Here is a 14,097-nt window from a genome sequence, read left to right as displayed (position 1 = left end):
AATTTAACGAAGAAGTAATGTTTAAGATAGGTTTGCCGGCCTCCATGGTGCGAGTGGTAGCGTCTTGGCCTTTCATCCAGAGGTCCCGGATTCAAATCCTGGTCAGGCATGGCATTTTCTCTCGCTACAAAAGTTGTCAATCACCTCATCCTCAAGCAATACCTAAATGGTGGTCCATGAGGTTAAAAAAAAGAAACATTATGTTGGTAAAACCCACCAGGTTGGTAGGTTTTACCCAGAAAATGATGTAAATGATAAAAGGGTTTTTTATCTCCAGTTTTAATGGGGGTTTGCGATTCAGACTACATGCCAACAGAAAGTATTTTAGCTGCCTAAGGGGCATATTATGTGAAAAAATGTACCTATCATTAACCTCATATATGTGTGTGTGTGTGTATGTATAAATATATATATATCATTATTACAAATCTCTCCTAAATCATTTCATGATGTCTGGAAATATCATCCATAAAATAGGCCAAGCTTTGGAATTTTTCATTACTAAAAGTGTTTTTCTTTTTAGAAGGATTTATGCAATGTCAAGATCTCCAAAAAAATTTGACCCAGTTAGATGTCTTATATATAAATATATATTTATATATACTACTGTTTTTTTCTGTTTTTTTTTACTTTCCTGGTTTTATATATATATATATATATAAGTATAGCTTATATAAATATAAGCTGATGAAAAATAAGTAAAAAAAAAAATTTGTGTTATTTCTCATCGTTGAATGAAATTGCACAAATGCATAAAGCGACATACATACTAATATGATGTAATTATGTAAATAATGCATGAATGTATTAAATTGAGTTCAGAAACTATGAAAAAGAAAACACTTTTTACCCTCATGTCTGTAAGGGATTTTGAATAAGATGAAAGACAATCAGAAAGCCTTTCAGCCACCTAACTAACTAACTGCATTAAAAATTATGCGGAAAAATTTACTTACTCTTTGAATAAAATTTTTAGTTAGGGATTTATTAGGATTGTATCTCTCTTTTCCATTGGCTGTTAGTGACCAAATTAAATAGCATCAATATTCCATATACTAAAATCATTGTGAAAAAATTTCATCCACTTTGTAAATATCTAACAAAAAACAGACTGACATACATATATCATCACTGTATGGTGTTCTGCTTATTATCAGGTCCCTGACACCACTGTTTCCATCTATTTATGTCCCATGTTTTTTCTTTATGTCTCATCATATATAACCTTTACTTCTCTTTATGTCATTTATTAATTTTGTCTTTTTTTTTTCACCTTCAACAGATCCTTCAAGAATTGTATTTGTTATTCCTTTTCCCCAGTCCAGTTTACTTTCCTCCTTTTGTTAGTTGCCAGTATTTTTCTATAGGAGGTGTGGCTATCAAATAATGCAACTAATGCTGTAAAATATTTTATTTTAAATTTATACATATTTAGTTATTATCCTCTTCAATATACACCCCTTCTCTATCACTACAGCACTCCATGCCAATTTTCCATTGTTCGAAACGGTGCTGGAAGTTTTCTTTTGCGATGTCTTTCATGAAGTGTGCCTCTTTTTCTTTCACAGCTTCAATGGTCTGAAATCTTGTACCCTTTAATCCAAATTTGACCTTGGGGAACAGATAAAAGTCACATGGTGCCAGGTCAGGTGAATACGGTGGATGGTCTAACACTGATGTTATATTTGGCTAGAAATGCCTTGACAGACAATGCAGTGTGAGCCGGTGCATTCTCCTGATGAAGAACCCATGACTTATTCTTCCATAATTCGGGTAGTTTTTTCTTATTTTTTCACGGAGTTGAGCAAGGACCTCAAGATAGTAATGTTCATTAATAGTTTGACCTTCAGAAACCCATTGAAGGTACACAATATCATGAATATTGATAAAAACAATCATCATAGCTTTGAATTTAGATTTGCTTATGCCTTCCAGTGCGTGGATTGACGCTTTGTTTCTGGGTCATATGTGAAAAATTCATCACATGTTATCACTCTTTCCAAGAAGTTTGGGTCATTTTCAGTGGCATTCAAAGTTTCAGAACCAACAATTTCACAATCTTCCTTTTGTTCGATTGTGAGAATTTTAGGCACGATTATTGCGCACACTTTTTTGCATGTTAAAATTGTGATGTAAAATTGGCCTTACGCATTTTTGTCAATTTCTACAGTTTCAACAATCACATGATTAATTAACCGACAGATCAGATGAAATTACCTATTTGTTCAATACTTCTCTTGTTTTCGATGTGGAAGAGCGACCCGGGCGAACATCATCTTCAACATCTTCTCAGTCATCTTGGAAACGCTTAAACCACTCAAAAACCTGCGCATGTGATAAACATTCATTGCCATATACTTTTCTTTAATAAAAGATAAATTTCAGTAGCGGTTTTTCCACGTTTCATTTAAATTTTCACGACAATTCTTTGCTCTAATAAAAAACAGATGTTATCCAAACGAAGGCCACGGCCAAACTAATATGTCTACACAAACTGGAGTGGTAACAATCGAAAGAGAAGGCGTCACGCTACACAGATATAGATCGTATGAATTTGGCACATGCGCAGTTCTGTAGCAGCATTGGTCTCGTTATTTAATAGCCATACCTCATATTCATTTATTCTACTTAATACTTCTACGTTACTTAATCTATCCACTTATTTTATCTTCTCTATCCTCATCCAGACCCACATTTCATAATCTTATCTGTTTCCTTTTTCCCCAGTGTATGTTTCACTACCGTTCAAAAGTAAACGCCAAACATAGCATTTCACCAATCTCTTCCTCAGATACAGATCCATGTTGCTGCACAGTAGGTGTTTCTTTCTAAAAAAAGGCTTCCCTTGCCATTGTATCTCGTCTTATTCTGTCCTTTACTCTTCATCTAGAACATATGTATATATACATACATCCTTACAGAATTTTTAATGATAAAATAACATTTTTTTTTTTTTTTGTTAGAAGGGATGATGAAATGTCAAGGTTTATAAAAAAAAAAAAAAAAAAAAAAAAAAAAAAAAAAAAAAAACATGAGCAAAAGTTTGACCAATTTAGCTTACTTTCAGTTAGATATTATAATTATATAACCAGAAATAACTAATATACAATAATTGAAGCGCATTGTAATCCAGTTGTAGAATTTGAAGTATATTTTCTTTTTAAATTTTCATAATTAAACAAAAATTATTAGATATAAATTTTGACTTGGTATTTTTACCCTTTAGCAAAAGGCATTTTGTTTGTTCCTTTTTTTTATTCTTTGTTAGGTTTACAGCAGAAGAAAAATAATTGTTTTTGGAAGATGTTTTTATTTTTTTACAACTGTTATTCCAGAAATGATAATTTTGAATAATAATATACCCAGTACCTCACATGTATAGAAATTTTTTATTCCCAGAACGATAAAAAATTGTAAAATAATAATTCAAATATTATTTGTATATTTTTAAAAATCGTTTATTTTCTTTTATATTCTAGTAAAATTTGAAATGTAACACATTATTTAGTATCATTTTTTTTATGTGAATAAAAGCTTATATTTAAGTAGGTGTGTACTGGACTTTAGTATTTTTATAATTTTACGACTTCTAGGAAAGTCCCATTAAAGTATAAATATATTATATTATGTAAATATGATAAATTAATGTTGTTGACATGGTACATAAGTGATTAGTCATCTATCTGAACAGTTTTGTTGTAGGCTATTGTGTTTTATATATGAATATACAGTTAATTCCTGAAACTTTTTGAGCAAATATTATCAATTATGTCTGTCTATTCATAACCAGCTGTATATTACATCAAATGAAATGGTGAAAGTTTTCATTGGTTTAAAAATTTTGTGATTAATATAATTTAAAAAAAAAATTATTATTGCTTTACAGTCTAAAAACTGATTCAGATTAATTGTGACTAATGCAGCAGCAAACTTAATTGATTTATACATGATTGTTTTGAGGTTAGGTTATACAAATAATGTTTTTTTTTTTACTTTGTAAGTTGTTTAGTATGTTTCACCACTTATATCTTTATGTAGAATACATTTGTGTGTTTTATATAAACCAGATGTTTGTATTATACACGTAATTATATTATGTAAATATTAGATAAATAAATGTGTATAAATAATTTTTTATGGTAATGAGGAGAAAATATTACATCACATTTCAGTTACAGAAGTGATGAATGAAAATATTTTGAATCGTTAGATATAATCATAATATTTTTCATGTTAAGTGCTATTTGTTGTAGGTGATGTAACATGAACCCATTGGGGGGTTTGGTCTATTGATGAACTCATCGCAAATCAACTAATTTCAAAGTTGAGAGTTCTAAAGTTCAAATCCTATTAAAGGAAGTTAATTCTATACGGATTTGAATACTAGATCGTGGATACTGGTATTATTTGGTGATTGTGTTTGAATTAACCACACATCTCAGGAATGGTCGACTTCTCTCTTTTCTTTCTGTTTAGCCTCCTGTATCACTGTAAGGTATTACTCCAGAGGATGATTATCAGAGAGCAGATTATATGCATTTGCATATTAACACATTGTCACCGGTTACTGCATATTTTTGCTATATTTACAATATTTTTCGGTGGGGTACCTTGTTAATAAATGAATTCTTACGTTGTAGCCGGCCAAACCCATTAGCTGCATGGCTCTTAACAGCAACGGAACAGTACCTCTGATTATTTATGTTTACAAAATTAACAAAATGTTAAATAATTGTTAATTATTGAATTTATCGATGTTATTCAACTGCTTACTAATTTTATGCTGATTTTATAATAAAAAAACTAAAAATTACTATTTTTTTATTATTTAAAGTTACATATTTTGATGCTTTTCATGCATATTTCAAGCTTTTTATGTTGCATATAATCCGGTCTCTAATGATTATACATGAATGTATAATTATACATGAATGTATAATATAATGTATTTTTATCAGGTTGATAATTCTTGAGACGTGAGGTTAATTGAAACTCAATCACTAAAGAAAACTGGTATCCACAATCTAGTATTCAAATCCATATAAAATTAACTGTCCTTACTAGGATTTGAACCTTAGAACTCTCGACTTCAAAGTCAGCTGATTTGTGTTGACAAGTTCACCACTAGACCAATTCGGTGGCTTGGAATGCTTGACCTGAAACTGTACAAGACACTACACTTCATTTACGTTTATACATAGTCATTTTCAAGGATAACAAGCAATTCATGGCAGGCTTTTTATGGGGAAATAAAATATGAAATAGAAGATGGCAGTAGGAAACTGCCATCTTCATTAAAACGTTTTTATATCGGTATTCCACTCCAGCAGAATTTAAATGATAGTTAACTTGCTTCATCACAATGAATCAATGATGAACACATCATCACTATCAGGGAAAGTTAACTGAACCACCTCATTCTCCATTTGTATCACTTACAATCCATGGTGATCATTCTTCTGATATATTCATTCATTTCTTATCTTTCTCTTTGTCCATTTTAATATTTTCATTTCTACCATGGCCATCTTCTTCAATTTAGCCTACTAATTGGTAATTTCTTCGAGCCAGCTAAAGAAAATTGTGTCTTATCACAGTTTTTCTTTTGTCTTTTGCTGTTTACTTTCTTATTTAATTGTATGCTACTTGCCCTTTACCCATTTAAATTCACTGGAAGCCGTAATTATATAAATATGTTTGTGTATATAATGTAATTAAAATTATTGATTAATGTTAATCTGTTTGAAATTTGAACCTAGAACTTTCTAGATGAAAGAAAAAAAAATTTACCACTGTGTTATGCAGTTAAGGTTGCTAGATTGCTTATATATACATAATATTTAAAAAAAAAAAAAGATTGTATTCAGGGGATTTCAAAATTTCAAAAAATACAAATATCTATGCTCTTGTTTTAACTAGTTGATGGGGGATGGGGTGGAAGATGACAGTTATAAAATGATTTATGATCTTTCAATATGTAGAGCATATCAGGGAGTAGCATTTTCAAAACTTTGATCTTTTAATTAGATAAAATATGTTGACGGTTTTGATTTGATGAAACTCCAGAATGATTGTAGGGTTATATGTATAATTTTCTCTCATATAGTTCAGATCATTGCAATTTGCATTTGTTTATATAATAACTGCATAGATATTTGGCCTTTTTGGCTAATGACCTTAATGATTGGTGTCATTAAAAAAAAACTAATAATAATAAGTAGTAAAATTGACGAATGTCATGACTTCTTTAGTCATACACATAATAATTAAATATTCTTTACAAATACAATGTTGCCAGATTATAATTTATGAGTTGTTTTGTATCTATAGTCGACATCTCTGTTTATAGTAAATTGCAACAATGTTTGTTTGCTAAACGATTAATATTAACAATAATTTATGTGTGACCTATATGTCAGTTTACTATATACCATATAATTTTCTATACGTCATCAAAATTTATATTATTTTTTTTCTTTTTAACTTATTATATTATTATTATTTTTGTTTTATTTATTTATTTTTTTTTTTTTTATCGATTTTATTACATCAAATAAAGTAATTTAAGAGAGCGATGACTTTTGTATCATGACACCTTTTATATTTGTTGTATTCGTCGTTTTTGTTTGTCACATCTGACTGGTTAAAATGTCACTTGTTTGTAAAACGCCACATTTCTCAGAAATAAAAATGAAATAAAAGTAATTACATCAAAAAGTTGTTTACAAATTTTTTTTTTCTTATTGTCTTGTTTTTATGTTTATGTACTTTTCGGAATTAAATTCATTTACTTGGAATGTCTTAATGTATAGTTTATTAGTTTTGTTCTTCATTTTATATAATTCAGTCGTCAATTTCTCTTTTTAATCAGTTTTAAAAGTTTTCAAATTTTTTTTAATTGTATCATTCTCCGTTGATTCGGTACTGAGTGTAAGGTGACACTAAAATATAACCTAAATTTAATTCTAAAATTGTAACATTGAATATATATATAGGTAGATAGTGAATTCCAGTTAATAGCACAACTGGTTATTCAGGGCAGTCGTTTAATGAGGCTATTTTTCTAAAAACAAAAACATAATGGTATAATTCATGTAAACTTATGCTGATTTAATGACCCATTAGTTTGTATGTTTCGTTATTTTGCTCATAAAATAATTACAGTTTTATTAGTGATGTGTATTTCATTTGATTGCTGATTAAACATTTTGGGGGAGGGGAGATATCTTCTCCTTAACCATTAGAAGAAAGATTTTTACGTACTGTTGCGCACAGTATGTAATTCTTTCAAATAGTGCGAGGGTGATGAGGAATGATTAATTAAAAACTGGGCAAAGTTGAAAATGGTGAAGATGAATAAAAAGTGAAATGTGTATCGATATAAGATGCAAAAAATTCATTGATAGACTTCAGCAATATTTTATGCATGAAGATACTGAATGAAGCCTGCTAGTAGAACTGCAAGTCTGTTCCAAATATGTAGAATGTCAGAGAGACAACAGAGAAAAATTAAGAATTTTTCAAGAAGTTTAACAAAGTAGTAGATATTAAAATACATATTTTTAAATTTTACTGACTGTAAAAGGGAGTCAATATTTTGACTTGAACCATTTGAACTAGAAAAAGAATATAATATTTGGCAATTTAACACTGTTGTTTACATAGCTTTAATGCAGTATTAGAAATAAAATTCTGATTAATAAGATGTTAAGTTGTGTTTAATATTAATATGTACTGTCGTTATGTATATCTCCTCATTTTTTGTTACTATTGCTTAGTAGGGCCAGCCGTTCAAGGCAGTATTATGGCTTCTTCCTGAAGTGATAGGATTTTCTGGAATCCACTGTGATATATATATATTTATTTTATTAGATCAACCAGAGTACAGAATAAATAGTCGGATGACTTTCCTTATTCCATTTTAAATGCATGAGCGCTTTCACGATTTACTCGGATCATCAGCTGCATTATATATTCATTTCGAATTACATTACAAACTTCGTAAAATATAATAACTTATCATGCATCTATTTATTTTATTTAAAATTTAAAACCTTTAATTTTATTATATTTTTTTTAATTTTAAATTTTATTCAGTTAAATTAATTAAAACATTTAAAAATATGAAAAATTAATTAAAATTAACATTAAAAATTAAATTGTAAACAATTTTACTCGTGTAAAAATATGATGTCAGGACATAAAATAAAATAAAAATAATTTTTAAGTGAAGTAATTATGCATGTTGTCCATTTAACAGAACTTTTACTCATAGATATTATAGTAAAGTAAGTAAGTAAGTAAGTAAGTTATATATATATATATATAGTAATCATTAGGTAGTAAAGTAAATTCAATTAAATGGACAACATGCATAATTCCTTTACTTAAAATTATTTTTATTTGATTTTATGCCTTGAAGTCATATTTTTACATGTGTAAAAAAACTTTTACAATTTAATTTTAATTAATTTTTCATATTTTTAAATATTGTTTTAATTTTTAATTTAACTGAATAAAAGTTTAAAATAAATGAATGCATTATGTTATATTTTATGAAATTTGTAATATAATTTGAGATGAATATATAACGCAGCTGATGATGTGAATAAATTGTGTAAGCGCTTCTGCATTTACAGTGGAATAAGGAAAGTCATCCTTCTTTATTTATTCTGTACTTTGGTTGATCTAATAAAATAAATATATTTATTTAGTACAGAGGAGTATAATTCTTAAAAGAATTGATTTAAAGAAAAACAAAAAATATATATATATACAGTATCATTTATAAGTTTAAGGACAAGTTAAAAATAACCGAAAAATCAGTATTTCATGACAAATTCTTTATTTTATACAAGTAAAAATAAAAAATAAAAATAATGGAGATAATCCCCATAATTTTTTAAATGTTAAGTATTTTGTATCACCTCCATACGATTTTAGGCATGCTGCTACTCTATCAGGGATTGATTCAATCGATTGCAGACATTTTTCTTTCGTCACATGTTGCCACAGACTTGCGATTTGAAGTCGTATCTCAGCCTTATTTTTAGGTTTTCTTTTGGCAAGTTGCAGTGCCATCCGATTCCATAAATTCTCAATCGAATTTAGGTCAGGACTATGAGCAGGCCAGTCCAAAAGTTCCAAATCATTTGCATCAAGCCGTGCCTTGGTAACTCATGATTTATGACAAGGTGCATTGTCTTGCTGGAAGATGAAATTCTCACCCGACAGGTTATGGACACTAGGAAGCATGAATTCTTCCGTTGCTTTTATGTACTGTATGCTGTTCATTGTCCCATCCATTATTCGAAGGTGTTCAGCGCTCTCTGAAGTTATGCAACCACACTCCAAGACAGCATCTCCACTTTGCACAGCAGGAATTATGCAGGCCGGTAGAAACTTTTCAGTTTTTGTTCGCCTGACCCTAATTTTTCTCTTTGAATACAACTGGAATCTGCTTTCATCAGAAAAAACAACCCTGCGCCAAGCTTCTTTCAACCGGTTCTTCATTACTTGCAAAACTGACAACATTTTGACTTGTGGGCAGCGCCTAAAAGAGGCTGTGCTAATGTGAAATGTGATTTCATTCCAGATTCTTTTAAACGTCTAGAAAGAGTGGCAGTACTAATCTGAATTCTATGATTTTGTGCTACTTCTGTCGCTATATCAGGCAAACTAGCAGACCGATTAAGTTTTGATACATTTATAATTGCTCTATCTTGCCTCATTGACATTTTTCATGGTCGACCAGATCGTGGAAGTTCAACGACAGTTTCTTGATCAAGATATTTTTTAACGACTTGCTGTACACGTGTTTTTGATATTTTTAATTGTTCAGCAATGTCTGTGTATGTTTTATTTGCTTTCCAGAGACCGATTACTTGCAATTTTACTTCTACACTTACACTTTTCTTACCCATTGTTAATAAAAAAACTTTTCACCAACCTTACCTCAAAGAAAACAAATGCTACTTCATGACCTTTTTGGTGGGAAACAACTGATAATAGTGCCAACTTGACATTTTTAATTAGTGTTGGTATGCCTGACACTCTAAGTTAGTGTAGCTGACACTTTAAAGTGATTTGTACATTTTTGAACATTATTTTCTTAAAAACAAAATTTCATGAAAATTTTAAAATCACTTACCCTTTTAACTGAAAAATAAATGTTTTAGAATTTTTCTTATTACTCTATTGAAAAACTCTAAAACACAGTTTTTAAAATTATATCATACTCATTAGCCTAGGTTACATATTTTACGAGAAATAGTAATTTCTTTATAAAAAAATGTGCTAATTGTAGCTCATTTAAATGACTCCATAAAATTTGAAGCATCTAACTTAGAAGCTTGCAGTTTTCACCAAAAGATGTATTTTTTAAAGCTGTTTCTCACAGATATATAAGATTTGTATGTAGTTCATAAGTTTAAAGACAAACTGACATAAACAGTTTCTCTAAGATGTCCTTAAACTTATGAAAGATACTGTATATATGTATGTATATATATATATATTTTCTATTTTTTTTTTGTATCTTTTTTCCAAAAAAAACATTATGTTATAGTTCAAATTACAAAAGGGATGAATTATTTGCTTACGAAATTAATAAGAATATTCTTTTTTCATGTTTTGAAATATTATTCTTTATATTGTTCCAAACGCATTTACGGAATTTCAGATTATTTTAACTATGTTTTAATTTGTTTTATTGTTTTTTGTAATGATTTCATAATAATAGAAATGTAATTAATAACAATATTGAATATACAGTGTTGAATATTGTACAGATTTAGTTTTATAATTAAAAGTGAAGTTGCGATGAGCAAATTGTTTGATTACTTTTGTTTCCCCTGTCATATACATTGATATTGTATAATACAGAATAATATGCTAGGAAAAATTTTGCATATCAGGGTTTTTTTTTTGTTGGCCTCAATATTTAATTACCACTTCTAAACAAAATACAAAATTTTAACATTGAAAAATTCCACAAGTACATACTTGTGGAATTTTTCAATGTTAAAATATGTATATTGGCATGCTTTTTGCTTGATATCTCCAGACTGAATGGACTGATTTGGATGAAATTCGGCGCAATAAAGTATTTCCGTATATTGACAATTTTAATTTGGTCACAGTCATTGAAGGGGTTAGGGAGATATGGGCTTTATAAGTACTGTATTTGAAAATTATATGCTAATTAAAATTCTATTCTTTGGTAGTTAAAATACTTTCCAATAATGTTTACTTTTACAGAAGGATGAATTTTTGTTTCTGAGATATATTGTTACTAACAAAAAAAAAATATGATAAAGCCTTTCAATAGCATTCTGGAAAGACTTTCAGGCTTGTTTCCAAAAGGGGAAATACCAATAAACATATACATATTGGGGTTGACAAGAGCTAAATTTCAGTATTCACAAATAGATAGCTTTATGTTTGTTTTGAAGGACTTATGTTAATGTTGCGATTTTTTTTTTATTTTGGCCTTTGATAGCTGTCATTTATAGCATACTTTAGAAACAAATTGCCTGTAATTTTAAAATCTGTGTTACTTTAAAATCAATTTTAACATGGAATGCAAAAATGAACATTTACAATATTTTTTTTTTTATTTCCCTAAAGGCCGGAAAGGTGCAAAGGTTCATATATTTGAAGTTTATGATGTTGATTGCCTATCACAATACACGTGTCAGAATCGGTTTAAAAAAATTTCATTCTGGAGCTCAAAGATGACCAACGTTTTGATTGACTTACTGAAGTTGATGAAGACCAAATCAAAATCATAATTGAATCGGATCATCTTATTACTATGCTAGAGATTGCAGAGAGATTAATTGTATCACATACAACGATTTAAAAGCACATAAACATCTTGGACTCGTTTAGAAGCCTGCTGTTTGGGTTCGCATGAATTGGAAGCGATTCATTTAACAGAACGAATCAATATTTGATTCTAAAATCGATGAAGCGAACTCTTTTGTGAAACGAATTATCATATGTGGATCGTCTATAGTAAAATAAATTGAAAACGATCATGGTCTAAGCATAATGAACCGGCCACATCGAAATGTGGTCACAAGCCACATCAAAAGCTGAAATGCATAAAAAAAAAACCATGCTGTCAATTTGGTGGTGTTATACAAAGTTGTGTATTTTGAGCGGCTTCCATGTAACCAATCAATTAATTCAGATGTTTACTGTCAACAGCTAATTTAACCGGAAGAAGCAGTCAAAGAAAAACTGTCAGAATTGGCAAATAGGAAAGGAATCATGTTCCACCAAGACAATGAAATGTAACTAGTAGAAAATTATTGGATTTTGATTGGGAAATGATGTCTCATCCCACTTATAGCTCCTCCCTCATCTTGCACTATCAGATTATCGATTATTTTGAAGTTTGCTCTTTGAATGTGAAAACATTTTTACTAATGATGAAAACAACCTGAAATCGCAATTGATTCAATTTTTTGCGGATAAGGACCAGAAGTTCTACAAGTGTGGAATCAAGAAGTTGCTAAAAAGATGGCAAAAGGTTATCAGACAAAATGGAAAATACATAATTGTTTAAAATTCATCTTTTGTATAAAAAATTAAGTTTTTTCACACTGTAAAAGCGAAATTACTTTCTTCCCAACCGAATATATAGATGTACAAGGGAAGAGTGTATTGAAGGCAGCAATACACAATCTTTACTTATATGCTTTTTTTTATTTACACAAGCAGGAATTAAACTGTCATACCCCCTCACAGCATAGATAGCAAAATGATGTGAATATAATAAATTTGCATTCAAGTTTGTTGAAAATCTGAAGCTGTCATTTATTCCCAAATTCTTATGTAAGTTTTCAAAATTAATTATACAATTTTATTTTATTCTTGTTTCAGATATGACTCGTGAATCACCCGTTGCAAGCCCTGCGCTTAGCAGGCGAAACGACTTGCATAGTTTGACTAATGGCCATGAACATGCTTTTCAACATCAGATTCTTGAGGTAATAGAAATTTTTATATTAACTTTATTTGATGTATCGTTAACATTAATTTAGTTTCATATTTTTCATAATTTTTTACGTTTTTTTTTTTTGTTTCTATGTACTCGCTAATGATTGGTTTAATACAGTTTTCAGTTGTATAATATCGCTTTTTTTTTATTATTTTGAGGCTTAATCATTGATTTTTATAGTAATAAAGAAAAATTAAGACTGCATTTATTCTATTCACTGTAATTTTTCTGTTAACCAATCAAATTTAATTTCATTATATATAATAAAACTAAAGAAAAGTCGATTTTTTAACGTGGTTAAAGATTTTGCATTCAAAGTAAAAGAAAAAGTTATTTAAAAACTGGCTTAAAAACCAATCATTTCCTGTTTAGATATTTTGGACTGTTGAATTTTCAGATTTTTACCATTATTTTAGTAATAGATATTTCTTTCACTTTGTATTTTTACATTTTTTTTATTAACTGAATGAAAAATGTGTGTATAGAGATTAAAAATTACTGCTGATCTTAGTAACAGGTTAGGATCATTTTTTTTAAACTTGAGTCCCAATCAAACATAGTATTTTTTACAGAATACAAAATTCATTATAATTAATTAGTAATTGTTTTAGGGCATTACCTGTCATTGTTGTCATATAAGTAAATAATAAAAATTTATTATATTTTGATAGAAATTCTTTTATATCACTGGTATCTCTATCCAACCGTCCCTATCTGAAGCCTTCTCCTTTGTTCCTTTTAGTTTCCAATCTTCATCTTATCTATTAACTACATCCTTCTTCTTCCTTGCTTTCTTTCTATTTCTACTGATCCTTCCACTGTAGTTGTCCAGATTTTATTTTTTCTGACCTCATTTTCTAATTGGTTGCCTTTTCTTTATGAACTTCCTACATAAATGGATATTCTTTTATCCACTGTTCTGCTTATCCTCTCTCTTCTTCTAGTGGTATTAAATTAAATGGTCTTAAAGGAAAAAGTAGAGTACCATTATAACAAAGATGTTATACTGCTCTACTGCTGTTTAGATTGTTCTTATTTATGAGACAACTTACACTAATCATTTTTATCGTATAGTTAACTAAATCGAT

General features: G+C 29.1%; 1 protein-coding gene across 4 annotated transcripts in view; it reads left to right on the top strand.

Moving 5' to 3' along the window:
- The window catches only part of HDAC4 (histone deacetylase 4), a 425,916-nt gene that overhangs the window by 309,846 nt on the left and 101,973 nt on the right, over positions 1–14,097 (top strand). For all 4 annotated transcript variants that reach the window (XR_012758717.1, XM_075381378.1, XM_075381376.1 and 1 more), the window contains one exon: positions 12,892–12,998. Coding sequence is in view for 3 of the 4 variants with exons in the window: in XM_075381378.1 (XP_075237493.1) it covers positions 12,892–12,998 (107 nt within the window). In the remaining variant the exon portion in view is untranslated. The remainder of the gene's footprint in view (positions 1–12,891; positions 12,999–14,097) is intronic.

Source organism: Lycorma delicatula, chromosome 13, assembly GCF_047948215.1.
Source record: "Lycorma delicatula isolate Av1 chromosome 13, ASM4794821v1, whole genome shotgun sequence".
In the NCBI taxonomy this organism is placed as follows: domain Eukaryota; kingdom Metazoa; phylum Arthropoda; class Insecta; order Hemiptera; family Fulgoridae; genus Lycorma; species Lycorma delicatula.
This window is presented reverse-complemented; position numbering and strand designations above follow the sequence as displayed.